The sequence below is a fragment of the Coffea arabica genome, chromosome 8c (assembly GCF_036785885.1).
Source record: "Coffea arabica cultivar ET-39 chromosome 8c, Coffea Arabica ET-39 HiFi, whole genome shotgun sequence".
NCBI lineage: Eukaryota > Viridiplantae > Streptophyta > Magnoliopsida > Gentianales > Rubiaceae > Coffea > Coffea arabica.
The window spans coordinates 37246478-37269715 of NC_092325.1; the positions used below are offsets into that span (position 1 = coordinate 37246478).

Genomic DNA, 23238 nt, shown 5'->3' on the forward strand with positions numbered 1-23238 from the left:
CTTCAATTCCAGGTTAACTAATCTAAGAAAAAGGAATGACGCACAACATTTATCAGCAAATGGTTCAAATATTAACCAAAATCTCAACATTAAATCCATAAATCGGCAAACTGACTTCTATCACACATTAACACAACCTTCATTTTTTTCACGTTTTCTTTTCTTTTTTTTTTTAATAGCACAAAAGACTTAATCTCTAGTTATTGGAGATTTTTGACGCGAACTCCAACATTTGCTAGATGAAGGAGCCCAGTTACTCAACTCCTATCGCTATACAATCACGTACTCATAGAAATTACTATTTTTTTATGCGAGAATCGATACTTTAGGTGCAGGTCCCCGGTTATTCAGTAGTAACGAATAGCGGAGTACAGTCAACCTTATTTACAGCCAAATAACACAATAACTCAAAATAACACCACAAAAATAAAAAGAAATTGCAGCAGCTAGCCTCATTGTTGCCAAACATGGAGAACTAAAATCAATATTGAACCAATTCACATGAAAATGCAAACAGTCATTCCCTATGCCTAGAAAAGTTAACAAAGATCTCAAAAGAGTCAAACAATCACCAATATTCACCAAAGAGATGTTTTTGAATTCAACCACATTAACTAGATACCATTTTATTATTAAAACTTGGCAATAGTAGAGTTAGAGTCAACAATCCAACATCAAACTCTTGCCTTTACATGAGAGCTAAGTATTAAAAAGAAAGAAAGAAAATGAACGAAAGATAGACAAATAACAAATTAGAAATAAAGGAAAAACACTTAAAAACTAAAAATTACTATCCCCCTCACACCTAAATGACACATTGCTCTCAATGTAGTAAAAAAACAGCAATAGCAAGAAGAAGGGCAACGGTACTTCCCTGAAATCGGAGTCACAGCGATGGGCGAGGCGGAAATGGCGCTTGATGAAGCGGCAGCGAGCGCAAGAGGCGGTGGCGGCGCTTGGCAGTCGTGCACGAGGAAGGTGGCGAAGGGAAGAGGAGGCGGCAATAGAGGAGGGTTTCGGCCGAAATAGAAAAGGGAGAAGGAGAAGCAGGGGAAAAAAGGAAGAAAAGGGAAAGAAAGGAAGAAAGGAAAGAAAGAAAAGAAGAAAAATAGTTTTTGGGGGGGGGTTTCTCTTTTTTTTTGGAAGTCAAAATTTAAAATTTGGTATTTGAAAATTGAAATTCTGAATTGAACGGGAAATATTTTTAATTTTCAATTTTTAATATTTTTAATTTTTTTTTTGGATTTTAGGTCATCAAACATGGCATGGGCATGCCAAGATTATAAAACGTCCACTGACCTTGGAGTCACTTTTTGCACTTTAACACGTGCTCTCCTCGCGTGGGCAAGCCAAAATTTCACTTCTTACTGACGTTGCGAGATGTTGAAATTTTACCAACATGGCGTGGGCACGCAAAGATTGGTAAGCGTTCATTGACCATGAGGTTGGGGTTTACACGATTAGCACGTGCCCTCCTCGCATAGGCACGTCAAGATTACCTGTCCTGGTCACAGTGAAGGAAAATATCAATATCGACTATTATCCAAGTGAGAAATGACAAATTGAAAGAATTGAGTAACAAAAAATAACAACCAGTATTTGGGTTGCCTCCTAAAAACGTCTTTCTTTAACGTCTTTGACTAGACGTTGAACACCACTTTTCAATCTGGATGTAATTTAATTTTTTTTTTATAATCGGTGGCCCTCCTCCGGGATCCAAATAGCCATTGAGTGCAGCCTTCTTTCTAAATTTTTTGCTCATTTTCACCTCATAAATTGCTTTCATCCCCTGATGCTTGTTCGCAGGAACTGTGAATTCACCCCTACAACCAAACTTAGAAAATTCTTGCACAGAGAGATTAGTATCATGAATAGCAAACACAGAATGAGAGTTAACAGAATATTTTATTATATTAAAAATATTAAAGTGAATTATTTCTTCATCGAATTCCATTTTGAGAGTACCCTTACTAACATCAATCTTAGTTTGGGCAGTACTCAAGAATGGTTTTCCTAATATAATGGGTGATGGAGTTGGGGCATTATCATCATCCATGTAAAACACATAAAAATCAGCAAGAAAAATTAATCCATCTACTTGCACTAAAACATCCTCAACTACCCCATCCGGATAAGCAAATATACGATCAGCCAATTGAATTATTACCTTTGTTTCTTTTAAAGGTCCTAAATTTTGGAAATCATAGATTGATTTAGGCATCACATTAATAGAAGCCTCTAAATCTAGCATGGCTGTTTTAATCTTAAAATACCCAATCTTACAGGGGATAGTAAACATACCTGGATTCCCACATTTAGGTAGTAGTTTCCTTTGTAAAATCGCTGAAACGTTCTCATCTACCACAATATGCTCATCCCCCCTCAACTTCTTCTTGTTGACACACAAGTTTTTTAAAAATTTAGTGTATCTTGGCACTTGCTTGATCGCGTCCAACAAAGGGATATTGATTGTCACCTTTCGAAACACCTCTAGAATCTTCTTTTCCTTATCTGGCTTCTTCGCTTTCTCCAACCTGCTAAGAAAAGGCGGTGGGTTAGTCTTAATTGTAATGATTGGGTCCGAGAGTACCTTTGGATCCTTGTTACCTCTGCCCTCATCTTCAAGCTCTTTCTCAATTCGTTCCTTGTCCTTATCCTTAGGAATCACGAGCTCGAGTCCTTGGATTTTCTTTTCACTCCTCAAGGTCATTGCGCTCACACTCTTCGGGTTCAGTTCAGGTTGAGACGGCAGTTTTCCATAAACTTGGGTTTCCAGGCGGTTGATTGTTATTGTCATCTGACTTATCTGACTCTGCATTGCTTGCACCTGTCCCAGTTGATTCCTCATACTTTATAGGTCAGAATCTATTTTTTGTTAATTAACAATTAATTGTTTCATCATCTCTTCCATAGACGGGTTTGAGTTTGAAGGGGGTGGTGGCGGGTGAGATTGATACTATTGTTGGTACCCTTGCTGTCTATTTGGTGCAAAATTTGACTGCCTATTTCCTCCATGACTGAAGTTAAGATGATCTCTTTAACTCGAATTGTACGTATTCGAGTATAGGTTATATGGCTAGACCTGTTAACGGGTCGAGTCCAAGTCGGAATTCATTATTCGGGACCCGGACCCGACATACCAATTCGGATCCGGATTCGACCCCTTTATCTGACGTGTCTTCTACTCTATGTTTCAGATCCGGATCCGATGGGTCTCGGATCTGGATCCGGGTCTACCCTAAAAAATTATGAAAATTTACAATTTCTAATAAAAATGAGAAAAAAAATATATTTATACACTAATTTCTAACTAATAAAAAAAACCAAATAAAAAAATAAATAAAATTGACTTTACTCAAATACATCGTTCTAATCAAATTATATTAGTAAATATACGTATTTTAAATTATTAATCCATTTATATCCCGATCCGGGTATAATACGGGTCGGAATACTATATTCCATATCCGACCCATTTTTTTTGTTTGACGAAACGGATCCGGATCCGGGTCCGGATAACGAAATTAAATCCCTATCCATACCCGCAATAATTTCACTAATCCGGACCGGGTCCGGGTCTAGACCTAGACCATTGACAGGCTTACATATGACCGTCTTGGCGCGGGCGCGTGACTAGCCATGTTCACTTGTTCTGCACTTTCTTCTTGAACTAGCGGACACATCTCCGTAGAGTGACCCAAAGCAGTGCATACTCCACATATTTCGGCTTGTGAGGCACTTCCCACAGCTAATTGTTGCACAAAAGACGTCAATTCGGAGAGTTGTTGTTGGATAGAGGATGTTTGTACCTTATTTACCTTATGCATCGGGATGTCCTCTCTTGTATTAAACTGCTGTGAATTCTCAATCATCCCTTCAATCAACTCCCATGCTTTTCAAGGAGTTTTGTTCACCAACGCCCCTCCATTTGCAGCATCGATTATACTTCTGTCCCTGAAAAGTAGCCCTTCATAGAAATATTGGATGAGCAGTTGCTCACTTATTTGATGTTGAGGGCATTTGATGCACAACTTCTTAAACTTCTCACAGTATTCATAAAGAGACTCGCCTGGGTGTTATTTGATACCGCATATTTCCTTTCTTAGGCTTGCAGCTCGAGACGCCGGAAAGTACTTGTCCAAGAATTTTTTCTTCAGCTAGTTCCACGTGGTGATACTACCTGGTGATAAGTAGTACAGCCAATCTTTCGCGGAGTCGTTCAAAGAGAAGGGGAAGGCCTTATTTTTATTTGCTCTTCTATAATTTCCGGGGGCTTCATACTGTTGCAAACGACATTGAACTCTTTCAAGTGCTTGTAGGGCTCCTCACCTGGTAACTCATGGAAAGATGATAAAAGATGAATTAGACCAGATTTTAACTCGAAAGATGTGTTATCATTTAAATACCAAAAAATAATACACAAGGGCTACTGATTTAAATCAGGAGCAACCAACTCCCTTAGTATTCGTGTATTCGCCATGGTGATTTCCTTTTGGTTTTAATCACTTGAGCTATCACCACGCAAATTCGTCGACTCAACCTCTGGATCAATTCCTTGAGGTGCAACACTAGACTGCTCTTCTCTGAGCTGTCTGGTCTCTTTCCTCATTCTACGCGTGATCTTCTCTACTTTAGGGTAGAAAATTAATTCGCCTGTACGAGAAAAACGAGACATAAACTAGAAAAATACCAGAAAATTAGAATACAAATGAACTTAAAAAGAAACAAATAATTAACGCCAGTCCCTGGCAACGGCGTCAAAAATTGATAGGTTGTCGATGCCTGTGCAATAATAAAAATAAGCCTAATTACTAATTAAAATAACAAAAACCCAATTCCAAGTATTGGAGCAGGGACTCTAGGTGTCCAATGGGTTATTTGATTCACCCTGTTCCCGAAGAGTTTGCTTGATCCGATATACCCGAATGGAATGATTTTTTCACAAATAATTACTAATTTGTAAACAGGGCAAGTAGGGCCGTATCCTCAGGGACTGGAGATATTTGTCTCTTTCAAAATCCAAAGTAACACGGGGGGTGTTTTTGTATAAACGATGACAATCAAAGAAATTAAAATAAAAATAAATAGCTAACTAGAAATTAAATGACAATTCACTAAAATTTGAGTAACAATAATTAAAGGTTTAGTCAAGAAATAATTTCAACAATGGTTCACCTAATTGATCATTGATGCACAAGCAATTCCAATTATTTATTAATAAATAGGTTATAACTGCCAAACAAGCGATGACAGTCAACCCCTCGTTACTGTGTCGATGATTAAGGTACGCCCGTTAATCACTACTCTAATTGAGAAATAATTTTAGGTACGTTCGTAAGATTTAATTTCTTAATTGATTTACGTATTAGAGGAGCCTTATTCTAATCAAATAATGCACTACCAAGGTTATTTCAGATTATCCCGTGTATCCCCCTGACACAAATCTAATTGTGCCAGTTGTCACTCTTTCAAAACAATTAAACAATTACGGATTTAAATGCCCTAATGGACAATAGATTACCAAATTAACTAATTATCCGGATCCAAGACAATCAATTAATTGAACAATCGTAAGTAATATAATTAAGAAATATGCGAATACTAATAAATAAAAGAAAAGGATAAAATTAAATTAATGTCACAATTTTTAGGCGAACCAAAACTTCCATTATTCCTTAACTAGAATGAGAGATTTAGTTCATATTTGATGTGAAAAACTCATACACAATTGAAGCAAAAGTCGTGGCCATTGACTCCGAGAATTGGGACAATTCGATTTCGTTCCAATCAAGAAGAAAAGCAAGCTACAGAAAGTGATTAATCATTCACTTCGTCTAACATCCGAAGAAAGAAAAGGAACTACTAAAAGCTAAAAGGAAGAAAAGTCAAAGTTCTCCCAATCTTGCTCCTGACATGCGTAGGAGAAATCCACCCAAGTCCCAAGGGAGAAGTCAAAAGAAAAGCTAAGCTAAAGGAGAAAAGTCCTTTGCTATCTAATATCTATCCAAGTCCTACGCTAATGCTCCTCCTGTGCGGCGGCTTCCCCCCAAGGAAAAAGCAGTGTTTTGAAAATCGGACCGGATCGGCCGGTTGGACCGGTTGAACCGCAAACCGGCCATGGCTCCGGTCCAGTTCACTACCAGGTTTGACTTTGTCAAGAAATCGGTCAAAAATCGGTCGGACCGTGAAATCCGCTGAACCGGATTTGAACCGATTATTTCCGGTTTTTGAGTTTTCCTTTTTTTTTTTTTTTTTTTTTTTTTTGCAAAATGTAGTTATCAAGATTCGAACTCAAGACCTTTGTAATAGAAGACCAATGTAGTAACCATTGCACTATCACATCTTATTAGTTTTTTGGTAACTTATTTATATAAAACAAACACTCATATTTCTTTTGTTCCATTTTTTTTTACAAAATATCATCCTTTCATGACTCTTTCTTTTTAATCTTCAACACACACACACACACACTCTCTCTCTATCATCTTTTCTTTTGCCACTCATTTTTTAATCAAATCTCTTTATTTTTAATTTATTGATGTTTTCTTCCATATTTTAATTTTGTTTTTGTCCATTAAATTTAAAAAAGTTAAAAAAGAATTATTTTTCTTTAACCCAATTTATTTAATACCACAACCACTCACTTTTATCTCATTTTTTGTTTCTTATCAAATTTGCATTTCTATTTTCAATTCTCTTGATTTTCTTCGAACTCCAAACTTCCTTTTTTAAATTATAAATTTAAATTCCAAAATGTAAATTAAAATTTAAGTTCACAATGTCTAAATTTCATAGACGTGAATTTTGAATAATTTCAAATATTGTGATATTTTTGGATTATATTTAAGATTTTTTTGGTAGATATAATTGAAATTGAGATGGAATTTATTTGTTTTAACTTATAATTAAAAAAATTTATTTTTAAAAATCCAAGTTATTCAAAAATAGTAAACTTTTCATCATATAGAGTATTAAATTATCCATTATATGTCTTATTTTGTGCACATATATATTTATATAAATTATTTTTTAAAAAATTCATTGAACCGAGGTTGAACCGGTCCGACCGGTTGAACCTCGACCCTTTCACTTCACCGGTTCGATTAACGGTCCGGTTTTTAAAACATTGGGAAAAAGAAGATTTTTTTCGTCCTCTCCTCTTCAGTAATTACTAAAACGGGCAAAAGTTTTTCTTTGCCAGCAATGCCCCTGGGATAATCTCTGTGGACTTGGATTTCTTTTCTGTCAAATTAGCATTTGCTATTATATTTTTATTCTACTTCCTAAAATAAATATAAAATACTCAAAGTAAATAGAATCTAGCAATTAATTCACGTCGGGTCAGGTAATAGGGAAAATTAATAATAAAATAAATTATAAAGTTGCAACCTATCAAACCGAGAAAGGACCTATATTTGGGGAGAAGATTTATGAAAGGAGGACTTTTATTTTTGTCCACAGGGTCTATTTCCAGGTGGTGAACCGAGTCTATGCAAGTTCTAAAAAGGAGAAATGTACATTACACCAAGTTTTAGAGCATATTATTTCCTTGCAACAATTGTAAAAGTCTTATTCTCAGAGCAAAATGGTCTGAAGAAATCAATTGTCAAACAGATTTTTTTACAAATACATGACAACTCGTAGTAGTTCCAAGCTTAACTGTTAGAAAAAAACTTTATTTACTAGATGATGTTCTGAAATCCACTCTACACTTTGTTATTGGATTGTTAGATTTTAGTCAAAAGGAAAGACACGAAATAATAAAGGAATTTCATAAAATTTCCTAAGAAACTCTTCATATTGAAACTTACCATCTCTGGCTATTGCAATCAGAAACCCAGATTACAAATATTTGGATTTTATGTCACAAATCAAGCAAGAATATGTGTAGAATTGGTTACACTAAGTTATATTAAAATTAGAAATTTTCTGTTTATTGTCTGTGTATTAGTCTATAATTAAAATCTAATTTAATTAAAAAGGCACTCTTTCGGTTAAAGTAAATTGTCATACCTTCAAATACAAAATTTTCAATCATTTCAATGTGTTCGACATGAAATGCTTTTAAGAAATCATTACCATGATAAGTTCTTTTTCTTAAAGAATGAAAAAAAATTATTTTAAAAATTTTATCCATTGGATCTTATGTAGGATGAAAACAAATTTTAATTGGTTACGCAGAATATAATATAATAGGAAAATGAAGAAAGTTGTTGCATGCAGAGGATGTCTTTCAGTTGTTTATGATAAGTTCTTTATCTTAAAAAACGAAAAAAATAATTGTTTTAAAATTTTTATCCTTTGGATCTTACTTAGGTTGAAAACAAATTTTAATTGGTTACGGAGAATATAATACAACAAGAAAATGAAGAAAGTTTGTTGCATGCAGAGGATGTCTTTCAGTTGTTCATCCTGGTTCACTGCTCCTCATTATTGATGCTTCAGAGTATACGCAAAGTCGAAGCTATTATAGTTGAATAATGCAAGACAATATGATTATTGTAACCAATAAAACAAAACATTGTTTGTTAAGGAAGTGTTGAATATTCGAAGTTTAGAATGCCTGGCATCACTTATGAAACTTGTTTGATTAGCATATTCATGGAGTTTCTGCACCCGTCCTACTTGCAAGCATCCAAGAGAGTTTTAAGATATATTCAAGCTATGTAGTTTGACGGTATTTTATATTCCTATACTGATGATTCATAGATAATGTTGGGTTGGTAATATGAACAACGGAAAAGTATTTCTGATTATGCATTTTATTTGGTGAAACAATCAAATTCAGGACAAGCCCTCTTTCTCAACTAGCATTTTGAGAAATACTAGTTTAGTTCTCGCACAGAAAGGTTCAGTAATAAGCCATGCATAAGCAAACCATACAATGGTTTCTATATTATGAGTAGAAGTTATCTTTTAATTAGAAGTTATCCTTCTAATTTAAAACCGGACCGTTAATTGAAAGATGGAAGAAAACATCAATAAATTAAAAATAAAGATATTTGATTAAAAAATGAGTGGCAAAAGAAAAGATGAGAGAGAGAGAGAGAGAGAGTTGAAGATTAAAAAAAAAAGAGTCATGAGAGCACGAGATTTTATAAGGAAAATGAAACAAAAGAAATATGAGTGTTTGTTTTATATAAATAAGTTATCAAAAAAAATTAATAAGATGTGATAGTGCAACGGTTACTACATTCGTCTTCTATTACAAAGGTTTTGAGTTCAAATCTTGATAACTGCATTTTGCAAAAAAAAAAAAAAAAAACTTGAAAATCGGAAATGACCGGTTCAAATCCGGTTCGACGGTTTGGCGGTCCGACCGGTTTTTGACCGGTTTCTTAGCAAAGTCAAACCTAACATTGAACCGGACCGGTGCCATGGCCGGTTCGCAGTTCAACCGGTGGAACCGGCCATCCAATCCGGTTTTCAAAACACTGCTCACATAGTCAAATGATAGGAGAAATGTAACCAAATGCTACCCTTTTATGGGAGAGTCATCAAATGCAACTATTACTTGTGAGGTAAATACTTGCCTAATGTTAGTTTGAGAACTATTTTTCAACATGAAATGATCCCTTGACAACAACCAGTAAGAATCACACAAAAAGGGGGAATATATACTAGGTCACAGGAGAAAAGAAAGAAGGATAACGCTCCTCCATCTTCCTTAGACTTTCCAGGTTTTACTTGCAAATTTGATTTAACATATTAATATATGCATATATTTAAGGAATAATTTCAGAAACCTCGCTAAGGTTTTTAACTATTTCAATGGCTCCTTCCATATTTCAAAAATTACGCTAATCTCTCTTAAGGTTAATTATCTTGTACATGTCTAAGATGGAGTGTAGGCAAAGGCAATTCTTGTTGATGGTTTGTAATGAGTTCGATCATGCGAGCTTTTTATAGGAGAAACTTGTTGCTAGCCCCCAAATGTTTATGACATTGCAGTACTGTCCAAGTTGGACTTTAGGAACAGTACGTATTTGCCCATGCAACATCTCTTTCAACTCAATAAGTTTGTAACAGCACTAATATTTTGTTTATTTGAAAATAAAATCAGTTAACTTTCGAATAAAATAGATTTTTCTTATGGAATAACTTGAGTTGTTCTACGAAATCATTTATGAACGTCGACATTAAAAGAAACACTTTAAAACTTTACCATTCGGTTGTTAAATTTTATTATAAAGGAAAGAAAGAAGAAAAAACAAAAGGTTTTTTTTTTAAAAAAAAGATTAACTACATGCCTCAATAAAAAACAAAAAGGAATTTAGCGACACAGAAAACAGTGCAACAAGAAAATGAAGAACATTGTTGCTTGCAGAGGATGTCTATTGCTATTAATCCTAGTCCAGATGCTCCTCATTCATAATTCAGAATATGTGCAAAGTCGAAGCTATTATAGTACCCACCCCTCGCTTGCTAGAAAAAAAAAAAATAAATAAGATTAACAAAGACAGTATGTTAATTTAACCCAGAAAAAGCAAGATAATGTTGTTAAGGTACCCAATTTTTAAAACAAGACAATTTGATGAATCCAAAAGTGTCTATTAGCATTTTAATCTTCTAATTTGGTTTTGATTTGTCTCTGAGTGAAATCCGATTAAGATCATTTTCATTTTTCCTTACTAAGATTTAGCTTAATGTTAGTTTGCCCCTTGCTAAATATATGAAGTAATCGTATTTGCCCTCTTCAGTGATCTGGTTACATATTGACTACATAAAAATACTAGGGATTAATATTTTATATATTGACAGTGTAATGAATTTTTTATACTAGTAGGTTTGGATGTATGCCACATGTGCATGATTTGAATTTTAAATTTAAATTTATATTATGTTGCATGATCTAAATCTGATAGTGGAAAACAGATTATACACTGACAGTGTGAAAATAATTATCCAAATATTAAACTCATAAAAGGAAAAAAAAATTGGTTTTTTTAATTTTCCTTAAATTCTTTTCGTATTCCTATTTGATTAATGCTTATTTGAATGTATTATTTTAGATTTATTAGGCTTTCAATCGAATAACAATGATGATGAAACAACATGTTCGCACTGAGATTGTTCCTTGAAAATTAAATTCTTACTTTTCTAAGCTTACGTAAATCGATATAAAAAATAGTGTTATTATTTTTTTGAGTCAAATTAGTCAATGATTAAGAATTTAACAAGAAATATTAAAAAGGTTGTCATGCCTTATCTTTTAAAAAAAAGCCTCAAGGGACAAAGCGAAAAATATCATATTTACTTTTGGTTTGGAGGAACAGTTTAGAAGTGCATCAAACATCAAACTGCACACTCTAGTTGAGGATATACTTAGTTAGAAAGCTCTGTTTTACATGTGCTCTTTTTTCTTTTTAACTAAAAATGTTAACCATGTTAGTAATAGAATTGGTGGCTATGCTTTAGGCATTTTATATGATAAGGAATTGATCAATCTTCTGTACTATTAGCACTTTTTGTACGTATAGAAATGAGGGGTCTTTGCTCCAAACTGTAAAGCTCAGTTTATGATTAATATATAGAATCGTTTCGAAATAAAAAGGAACAGTTTAGAACCAAATTGTATAAGTTGAGGGATCTAATGGGCATTTCAAAAGTTGAAGGACAACATAAGGTATTGTTAAGAGTTGAAGAATGATCGGAGTCATTCATTCAACAAGAAATCAAAATGAATTCATTACATAATTTTTCATACCTTCGTAACTCAAAACCCTCAAACTATACACCAGCAGATAGAAACGATTGTCTTCTTCGCATGCATGCCAACCATAATTGCCAACTGATACGGCGTAGTACTCGTTTTGCACCACCCTTGTTTACAGATTCGGATTGATTTGCACCACATATTGATATGAGAAAACTATTGAACATAATTACATGAATAGACAATTGATGAATGGTCATTACATCAATTTTCACACCTTCCCAGTTCAAAACCCTCCACGTTTTACACCAGCGGATAGAAACAATTCTCCTTCTCCGCATGCATGCCAACCATAATTGCCGATTGATACGTCGTAGTACTCGTTTTGCACCACCCTTGTTTACAGATTCGGATTGATTTGCACCACATATTGATACGAGAAAACTACTGAACATAATTACATGAATAGACAAGTGATGAATGGTCATTGCATCAATTTTCATACCTTCGTAACTCAAAACCCTCAAACTATACACCAGCGGATAGAAACAATTCTCCTTCTCCGCATTCTTGCCAACACTAATTGCCAATTGATACGTCGTACTACTCGTTTTGCACCATCCCTGTTTACAGATTCGGATTAATTTGAACCACATATTGATACGAGAAAAACATTGAATATAATTATATGAATAGACAAGTGATGAATGGTCCAAATATTAAGACAAGTCTAAAGTTGCTGGAAGGTGGATGAATACAAATCTGCCTAATCATTGCAGAAGTGAAAAAAAAAAATTTTAATGATGAAAAACATGTTTCGTGACTGTTACTACTTTCGACCGACAAATATCCGACTGGGTGGTTCACACTCCTCCCATGTCCCAACAAAAAAGAACAATTGTGTGGTTCACAAGAATTGGCCATGTACGGTTTTTACCATGCTTCGTCGGAGTCTTGTTTACTCAATCAAGAGTAACACTACAAGATGATTAGCCATGACTTGGATTTCTTCACCATTTCTCAGATGACCCTTAGGATCATATGAAGAAGTAATAACGATATTCATGCAAGTATAGTCACTCTTTTTCAAGTTTATTTTTGAGCGTGGAACAGTCAAATACTGTTTAGTACTGCCTCCAAATCTGTCTTGGGCAAAGAAATTCCGATTCGGCAATTGTTGCCATAATCAGTCATTCATCTTAGTTCTCCAGACTTCTGAGCAAGAATGTCAAGTTCGACCATTAGTACTTAGCATGGTTCAGGGATAGATAGTAGGTCATTACGAAGTATGGATATTCAAACCGCCTGGATAAACAAAAAGAAATAAGAAATGTCATTTGCCAGTATGAAATCCCTTTTTCTGGAGTTGTTGAAACTATTTTCTGGAGCTGTTGAAACTAAAGTTAGTAGTGTTAATACAGAAAAAAAAAAATTTCAGAAGTACTTTTGGGGATTGGAACTTCATCAATTAATCAACTCTTGGTCACATATGGGTATGTTGGGACCCGTCCAGACTCATTGTTCAATGCTGTGGTAGTCCTGATCAAGTAATTTATTGCCATGCCACTATGTTGGATAGACAGAAGACATTCCATCATTCTATTATTTACGGAGAAAATACTGATCTTTTTTCTGTTGAACTTTGGATTCTTTGTGGGGATTTTAATGCCATTAGATACATGAATGAAAGGAATGGGGGTTATTCTAAATGGCCTGCTTACATGAATGATTTTGATGAGTGCATCATTAATTCTGAATTGGAAGATTTGAGAGCTATGGGGTTGAAGTACATGTGGAGTAATGGTAGTTTCGGTAAACAGAGAATTTGCAGGAAATTGGATAGAGTGCTCATCGATGAAATTGGATTGATTGCTTTCCATTTTCAGAATGTGAAATCAGACCTCCAGTTATTTCGCATCATAGTCCCCTAATATATAGTTCAAATCATGCCAGAGGACCTGAAGACCAGAGTTTTTAAATGCAACGGATCTTCTTTCTCACTTTCTGTATCATTCTCTGTTTCACTTTTTATTATATTGCTATTTCTCATTCATAAACATCATGTTTTAGTTCTTATTTGTTTTTTTAAGATCTAATAACTATTAATTGAGTAAAACACAAAATTTAATGAACACAAAAAATCAAAATGCATAAAACATAAGATTTTTTATGAATTTTCTGTTGTATTTTTTAATTTTCTATTATATATTAATTTCTTGAGACTGTTGTATCTATTTTTTACTCAATTAATAGTTATTGGATCTTAAGAAAACAAATAAGAACTAAAACATGATGTTTATGAATAAGAAATAGTAATATAATAAAAAGTGGCACAGAAAATGAGACAGAAGATCCGTTGCAGTTTTCGAACGCAACTTGGGGTGCGTTTTGAGGCACGCCTCCCGAGGCAGGGCGAAGTAGTATTGCCTCAGGGCTTCCAGATTAGGCGCAATTGCTCCAGGGCAAACGCCTAGTGACGTGGATGACTTCGCGACATCGCCGGAGGCGTGAAAGACGCACTGGTGTGACAGAATTCTGAAGTGCAAAAAATAAAATTGGATTTTGATCTGAAGAGCAGTAGAAGGTAATATAAATTAGAAGACATAAATGGAAGAAGCTAAGACGATTAAGGAATTGGGAAGAACATGACAAAAGAAATAAATCTTACAATTTGGTTTGGGTTGCAGAGAGGAGCAGGAAGCTGGTGAAGAGCAAAGAAACAGCACTAGGAGGAACCAAAGTGAAGGACCGCATAGCACCTAGGGATGCAATCTGATTTTTTTTCTTTTTTTGCTTATAAACCCATTAAGTTTTTTCAATTTTAAAATTTCCCCATTTAAGGTGTCTTATTGTTGTTTTACCACTTTAAAATTATGATTGAGCCCCAAATCATTTCAAAGTTTCAAATTTTGTCCCCTAGTTAGTATTAGTTTAACATAATAAAATTTTTTTGTCACATAAATGGTATAATTTTACAATATTTCTTTATAATATTACAAGTATTTTAAGTTTATTTATTCAAAATTTAAAAATTCTTGGGGCGGGGCGGCAGAGACAAAACGTCTCGTCCAATGCTTTCGCCTTTTAAAACATTGCTGAAGATTAAAAACCTTTTTAAGTTTTTTTTTTTTTTTTTTTTTGGGTACAAGATAAACATTTCTTTAGTGTTGTTGCTGAGATTTGGAGTACTGATATTCAAGGAAGCCCAATGTTCCAAGTTTGTCAAAAGCTAAAGTTGCTGAAGGATGCTTTAAAACAGCTTGACAAGAATGACTTCAGTGATACATCTGGCAGAGTGCGAAAGGCAAGGGCAGATCTAGAAGCAGTTCAAGCATTACCTGATAATGATCCTTTTGATAAAGATGTCTTCGCCAAGGAAAAGGAATTGCTGCAGAATTTTTATCTATGGCCAAAGCACAGGAGAGCTTCTACAAACAAAAGTCAAGAGTGCAATGGTTGAACTTGGGGGATCAAAATACCGGATTTTTCTTCAAAAAGTTCAAACAGAGGAATAACACCAATAGGATTTTGAAGATCGAAAGGGAAGCTGGGGTTCTCATCTCGGATTATGTGCAGGTGAAAAATCAAATTGTTAAATATTATGAGAAGCTAATAGGGAAAAATTGCTGTAGAGTAGGGAGGACTTTGACGATCATCTTATTAGACCCTTTGCTTCTAAAAACTTGTCTTTGGAGCAGTCAAACAACTTGGTACAGAGGTTACTGTTGAAGAAGTAAGAAGGACCATGTTCTCCCTTAAGGATGGAAAGTCTACAGGACCTGATGGCTATAATGCTTTTTTCTTCAAAAGATGTTGGCATATTATTGGTGATCAAGTGGCTGCAGCCATATTGTCCTTTTTCAAATCAGGTTTCTTGCTTAAGAAGATAAATTCGACAGCCATTACACTTGTTCCTAAAGTACAGAACCCAACAAGACTGATAGACTTTCGATCAATCTCATGTTGCAAGCATGGTTCAAAGTTGTGGTAGCGGTCGCGGTCGTGACCTGAACCGTTCCACATTGGTCTGGACATATCAGTCGCAGTTTTAATGAGACGCAAATTTTTAAAATATTTAATATTCTAAAATTAAAAAAAAAATATATGATACATAAATATAATAAAAAATTAGCAAAATAATAAAAATTCAAGTTAACTCAGAATGACTCGGGACAACTCGGTTGTTTTTATCCGTCTCGGAGACGTCTCAATTGAGTTCTCGACGATTCATTATCTCAAAATTATCTAGTCCTAATATCGGATCAAAAAACCCTGTTCTGATGACGACTCGGCCGAGTCTTTAAAACACTTACTCTATTATCTAAACAACCAAGAATTAAAATAAAAGCAATATTTTCAATTAAACAAGTCAGGTAGCAAAATAACAAAACTCATATCTAATGGTGCAAACGAATCGAATCGAATCGAGTTTTGATCTAATCGACCCGAATTTCAACCTAAATTTATGAAACTCGAACTCAAACTTAGCTTGACGAGCTCAAAATGTAAAGCTCAAGCTTACAATCCAAACAGTATAAAGATGGAACACCTCCCACCACATCAGATTTTGGTCGTCGAGTCATGTGCATTATTATTGTTTTTCAGCAGCATGCCCAAGTGTTTCCAATTATGTTTTTCAGGTTCTACTAAAAAATACAACTTCTGTGCCTCTTGAAGGGGATTTTGTTAGGGTATCAGGCCAACTATTTGAATAAGAAAAGACCAACAATTTAATAGAAAACAATATCTAGCATGAACGATGAACAACGCACAAGAATTAACGTGGTTCAGCTTAATCACCAAGCCTACGTCCACGGAGAGGAAAACTTGTTCTTACTAGGAGAGGAAAAACACCACAAGATTACAACTTGATACCCAATCCCCAACTCTGGTATAACCCTCTCACCCACTAAGAACTCTCTCACACGTTCTTGTGTCTTTGTAGTATGCCAATCTACCTATTTATAAAGAACATTACTTGGCCAAAAAACCAAATAACAATTAGAAACCAATACTAATTCCTAAACTCATATAGAGTAGGAAATAACATCTAATTCTAAACCAAGTAGGACTTTACTTGACTACTACTTCCAGTAACTAAAATCTAAGTAGGAAACTAGTTACTTTTCACACTAAATAAGGATCTTGACTAAAAGAAATTAAACCAATTTCCTAACAAATCTTCACCTTGGCGAATATTTCTTTTAGCAAACATAGCAAACCATCCCAAAAACTCCATTTGCTATTTTCCACCAAATACCTTGGTGCCTAACTACACACCCGAATCAAGACGGTCTTGTTTTCCACTGATTCAATCGGCAAATGAACATGTGTAGTTAACCGAGTCCAACATCTAGTTGACTCGTGAGAGGGGCCTCAATTCACCCTCTCCCACAGTAGGACTTTTCCTTTCACCACCATTTGTAATTTGAGAGCATTCCTGGATCCCCTTCCGCTCCCAATCCATTGAGGTATTCAAATGGTACAAATTACCATACTTTTTCCCCATCAACAAGATCGTTTCGCCATGTGTAATTTTCAAGACTTCACCTGTAGCGGAAAAATAGTAGCTCTCAGAGTCTAACTAGCTCAAAAAAATTAGACTCTTTTGTAACTTTGGGACATAAGCCACACCACCCAAAGAACGAATCTCTCCATTCAACATTTTGATTTTCACCACTCCAACACCTTTGACTTGACAAGTAGATCCATCACCCAAGGACATAAAAGCTGCCTTCTTTCTTTGGAAAGTATCAAAATAGTCTAACCTGGAGCAAACATGTGAAACACATCTAGAAACTAAAATCCAACCATCACAAGAAGAAGTATTATTACCATTGGAGATTGTGAGAATATCTCCACCTGATGCATATCCAGCAACACCATCATAGTCATTCTTATCATTTTTCTTTTGATGAGATTAATATTTTTTGATATGGCCAAACTCATGACAACCAAAACACTGGACTCCATCCTTTCTCTTGGCCTTTGAACCACCTGCCTTATATTCACCGCCAAATTATTTTCCTCTTTTATTCTCACCTCGAGCAATTAACGCAGCTTCTTGTATCACATCCTGATTTGTCTTCCTTTGTTTTTCATGATCCAACAAAGAAGATTGCACATTCTCGAGCTCTAAAGTGTCCTTCTCATACAACAGAGTCATCACAACACTTTCGTAAGAATCAGAGACTGAGGTAAGAAGTAAAAGAGCCTTATCTTCTTCCTCAATATCCACGCCAACCTTTTGGAGTTGATCCAAAATTCCGTTAAACGTATTCATGTGATCTATGAGACTGCCAGCCTCCTCCATCTTTAGTGCATAAAGTTGCCGCTTTAAATGCAATTTATTGGATAAACTTTTAGTCAGATATAGCTTTTTCAATTTTTTCCAAAGGTCTGCTGCAGAATCTCCCTCATCTATTACATTGTTTATGATGTTGTCCGCCACATAGAGCCGAGATGGGTCATAATTTATTGCTAAATTTATAATTATTCTTCCCTTAATTTTAGCCAAATATTGTTTTAAATGTCGGATTCTACTTATATTTGGTTAATGGTGCTAATTGTAAGAAAAGGAGCAAAACGTGACAAAAGGAGCAATTTTTCAATTAATTTGATGGTGACACGTTCGGAACCGATTTCCAAGTCCAAATCAAATTCAAGGTAGCATTGGAGGAAGATTTTGAAGATTTTAATTTTCATTATTAGTCTTAGTATTGGATTAGGAAACTTGAAATATTATTTTTAGTAGTTTCCTTTTTATATTTTGGGAAATATATCTTATTATTAGTAGTTGAGATTAAGTAAGAAACAAAGAATAAAAAAAAAGCCAGATTCCTGCGTGATTAAGAGTCCGACCAGCAACAATTTCAGAGGGATTCTTTAGGGAGCAGAAGATAGCCGTCATTGGTTCATTTTTGGGAGTTTTTAGGCTGGGGCTTGCTTTCATTAGTTTAGAGGAAAACCAAGTGCAACTAGATTCCATGGAGTCTGGTGGAATATCTTCTAGGATGCGTAGCTAAATCTCTATTTTCTAGTCAAAGGGACAACTGAACATTTGGTTCAACAATAACTGTGAGATCTAAATTATTTTAACTGTTTCCTTTATGTATTGGTATTTGTATGTTTTCTACTTTTAATTGTTGTTATAGCTATCATGTATGATTGAATAGATGTGCAATATTTAATTATTTACATAGGCTATTTGCTAATTGGGGGTAGTTGAATCCGTAATTGTTTGATTACTTTCGTCCCGGTAGCAACTGGTATAATTGGGTTTATGTCAGGAAAACATACGATCTAACTGAAACAAACTCTTGTAGCGTGTTTGTTAGTTAGGGTTGGGCCTTTCTAATTCTTAATGCAATCTAGAAATTAAATCCTACGGTCGAACCTAGGGTTATTTCCTGGTTAGAAAAATAGTTAACGGTCATACCTTGACTATCGAAAAAGTAAGAAAAAACTGGTTGTTTATCGCATGTATGACAGTTATAAGCAATCTATTAGTGAATACTGGAATTATATGTGAATCAATGATCAGTTGCATGAACCATTTCTGAACTGTATCCTTGGCTAGAGTTCCCCAATTATTTCTTTCAATTAATTATTTTTTCGCATTTAATTTATTTAGTTAGCAATTCATTAGCATTGAATCCTAAATCCTCCCGTCTGTCTTGAATTGAAAGGAAACGAACTTTTCCTCAGTCTCTGAGGAGACGACCTTGCTTGCCACTGTATGCTAATTACTAAATTTTATCAGTTAATTAATTCTGATATATTGGATTAAGCAAACTCTTTGGAAACAGGGTGAATCAAGTAACCCATTGCACATTTAGAATCCCTGCTCCAGTACCTAGAATTGATTATTGACTGCTTTTGGTGGTAGTTAGGTTTTATTATTATTATTGCACAGGCTCGGCACCTATCAATTTTTGGCACCGTTGCTGGGGACTGGAGTTCGTTAATTCGTTTTCTTTTTGAATTTATTTTATTATTATTATAATTTTTTGTTTTTTTTCTTTCGATTTTATGCCCCGTTCCTCTTGAGCAAGTGGCTTAATTTTTTACCATGATATAAAGAAGACTGTGCATAGTGTCAACTCGAGCGATTCTGATCAAGAAGACGTCATCATGGCTAATGCTCGAATTTTAAGGGAGTTGGCTACTCCAAACTTTAATCAACAGTCATTATGCATTACCTTTCCAAATTTAGATGAAGAAACTCCTTTTGAATTAAAGTTTGGCCTAATCCACATTTTACCTTTTTCAGGTGAAGAGCCTTACAGGCACCTGCAGGAATTTGATGTAGTATGCACAAGTATGAAACCTCCGGGAATTACTGAGAAGCAGATAAAAATGCGAGCATTTCCTTTTTCCTTCAAGGATGCAACAAAAGATTAGTTCTACTATCTGCCACCAGGTAATATAACAACTTGGGAACAATTAAAGAAGAAGTTTTTGAAAAAATATTTTCCTGCGTCAAGAGCCGCCAATTTGAGAAAGGAAATATGCGGCATTACACAGCATCCAGGGGAGTCTCTTTATGACTATTGGGAGAGATTCAAGAAACTGTGTACTAGATGCCCCCATCACCAGATTAGCGAGCAGCTCCTGATTCAATATTTATATGAAGATTTGTTATCTACAGATAGAAATCTTATAGACGCTGCTAGTGGAGGTGCTTTGATGAATAAGACCTCCCAAGATGCTTGGGAATTGATAGAAAGGATGGCAGAAAATTCTCAATAATTTGGTACAAGGGAGGATATCCATACTAGTCGAGTAAATGAGGTAACTGTCTCATCAATTCAACAACAAATATCTGAATTAACTTCAACTATTTGACAGTTGGCTATAGGGAATTTGCAACAGGCCAAAACATGTGGTATTTGTAAGGACACAAGTCATCTCATAGATTGGTTTCCATTGTTACAAGATGAAAGAGTTGAACAAGTGACCATGGCTGGCAACATGCAGTATGACCCTTACTCCAACACGTATACTCCGAATTGGAGAGACAATATGAATTTCAGCTATAGAGGCAACAAGCAGCAAAATCTTTTTTCCAATAGGCAGCAAGGTTTTCAGCCGCAATACCTCTCGAAATCTCAATCTCGTTCATCAAATGCTGATATATCTTTAGAGGATATGGTCAAGACATTGGTTGCCAACACTATGCAACTCCAACAAAATGCCATTCAAGACCAACAAAGGACGGACACGAGTATAAGAAATATAGAAAACCAGTTGAGTCAGATGGCCTCTACACTACATTGCTTGGAGTCTCAAGAGAAAGGAAGACTTCTATCTCAATCTGAAATTAACCCAAAGAACGTGAGTGCCATAACCCTCAGAAGTGGAAAAAAAATTAAAGGGCCTACGGTTCTGAAGGATAAGAGTCAGGATCAAATTCAAAAATAAATAGAAGATGAAAGGCATGAATGGGCATCTATAATAAGCAAATTGATTTCTCCAATTTATGAAGAATTGTCTTCACAGACCATCAATGACCTTAAGGAAAATGAGAATGCAATTATTCTAACAAATGACATGAAGTTGCAAAAGTCTCAAGAACAAGGATTTAAAGCTGTAGTTGAAAAGGGGATTGAAATGCAAGAAATGAAACCCCAACATCAAATCACTTAAGTGAATGAATCCTGTAAACAATTTTTAAACGCGGTAACACCTCCTCCATTCCTTAATCAATATTCTCCTAATTCTTATCATTTAATTCTTGTTAGTGAGATTGGATTTTATTATACCAGATGATTTTGAGTTTCATGACAGGAATAAGTTAAGAGTTGGGATGGCAAAATATCTTGAACCACTAAGTGCTCGTGATGGAGGAGTGAGTGAAGAATTAAGGTCATTATTTATTTGTTTAGCGTCATCTACTAATCTATGAAAGACCATACGTCGTGTGCTTAAAGATTACTCTATTTACGAAGGTTATCAGGGATACATAGAAGACGAAGCACTGAAATGAGCTACATGATTTTATCCTCCGTGAATAAATATGGCGATGTCTAGCCAAAGACATTAAAGAAAGGTGCTGCTTAGGAGGCAACCCAAGGATTTTTTTTGTTTTAGTTTTCTTATATTTTTGAAGTCTTTGTTAAGTGTTAGTGTCATTTAGTGATTTGTTATTGTTGTGGCAGGAAACTGGCAGTTAGACGTGCCCACGCTAGGTGGTCACGCCTAAGGAAGACAATTCACGTTAGCGGGCAGAAGACTCTCCATTAGTTAGGCATGCTCACGCCAGATGGTCACGCTTAAGGAAGGCAATTTTCATCTGCGGTCAGAAGACTCTATAGTAGTTAGGCGTGCGCACGTCAAGTGGTCACGCCTAAGGAACTCAATTTCTGAAAATTGATCAGAAGACTCTCTAGTAATTAGACGTGCCCATGCCAGGTGGTCACGCTTAAGAATCTTAATTTCGGACGGTTGATTAGAAAACTTGAAAGCAGTTAGGCGTGCCCACGCCTAACACAGGGGTTCCTTTATTCAAAAAAAAAAAATCCATGGTTCTTCTTCTTTCTTCTCTTTTTCTTTCCTTTTTCTTTCCTTTTTCTTTCTTCTTCTTTCTTTCTTTCCCTTTTCCCCCCTTTCCCGCTACTACCTTTGCCCGTTTTGTTGTCCGCCGTTGCTCCGTTGCCACCACACCGAGCACCCTCCAACTTGCTCCAACCACCGTCTTCGTTCAGCCGCCGCTGCTAGCCATTGTTCACCACCGGCGTTCTTCCTCTCCTCAGTCGCTCACTGCATGTTCTCATCTCATTGCCAAAACAAAGGATAAAAGGAAGAACCGACCATTCCCACTTATGCCATAGCTGCTTGGGACCCTTCATTACATGCTCAAGGAAGTTTCGTTGTCCCTTTTGTTTCGTATTCTATTCTTTATCTCTTACATTGGGGACAATGTAAGATTTAGGTGTGGGGGGAGTAGTATATTGGTATTTTATTGAAAAAGTGTAAGTGTAGGCATTTTTATTGAAATTTTTTATTTGAGTTTGTCGAATTTTATCCAATTTCTGCATATCTTTGTGCATATTTGTGATTGTTCCTAATTAACGATGGTTAGATGTCTCAAAATTTTCTATTGCTAAGATTTTGCACTCTAAGGTGTTAAATATGACATGATTAAATTTAAGGGTATCTCTTTGATGAATATTTGAAATTTTGTGACTTTTGCACTTTTTGGTTAATTTCCTAAGTATTTTAAATATTTTTCTAGCCTTTTTTATATGCAAATTGGTTCAACTTTTAATCTTAGTTCTCCATGTTTAAGAAATGAAGCGGGTTTGTGTGATTTTTAATTTTAATTTGGTGCTTATTTATAAATAGTGTTCGGCTATACTCCGCTAGTATCGTTGCCTAGTAACCGATAGTTTTCACTATAAGTGTTGATTTTCGCGTCAAAAAGCGACGATAGCTATGAGTATGTGGTTTTTAAGCGATGATGGCTGAGTAACCGGGTTTCTTTATATGGCCAATGTCGGAGTTCGCGTCAAAACGCTTAAATAGATAAAAACTAAACATTCCCCCTAAAAAATAAATTGCAAAAAATCAATCAAGTGTGG

General features: G+C 35.2%; 1 protein-coding gene and 1 non-coding gene across 2 annotated transcripts; both read right to left on the bottom strand.

Moving 5' to 3' along the window:
• Positions 1-1627: 1627 nt before the first annotated feature.
• Positions 1628-2848, bottom strand: LOC140013551 (uncharacterized). The gene has a single exon (XM_072062866.1). The coding sequence runs from the start codon at positions 2846-2848 to the stop codon at positions 1628-1630; it is 1221 nt and encodes a 406-aa protein (XP_071918967.1).
• A 17301-nt stretch (positions 2849-20149) lies between these two features.
• On the bottom strand, positions 20150-20256 carry LOC113707509 (small nucleolar RNA R71). The gene has a single exon (XR_003452237.1). It is a non-coding gene; the product is annotated as a small nucleolar RNA R71 (small nucleolar RNA).
• Between the last annotated feature and the right edge of the window lie 2982 nt (positions 20257-23238).

Excerpts from the sequence above, each read along its gene's own strand:
- LOC140013551 (XM_072062866.1), bottom strand. The coding sequence starts at position 2,848 with ATGAGGAATCAACTGGGACAGGTGCAAGCAATGCAGAGTCAGATAAGT.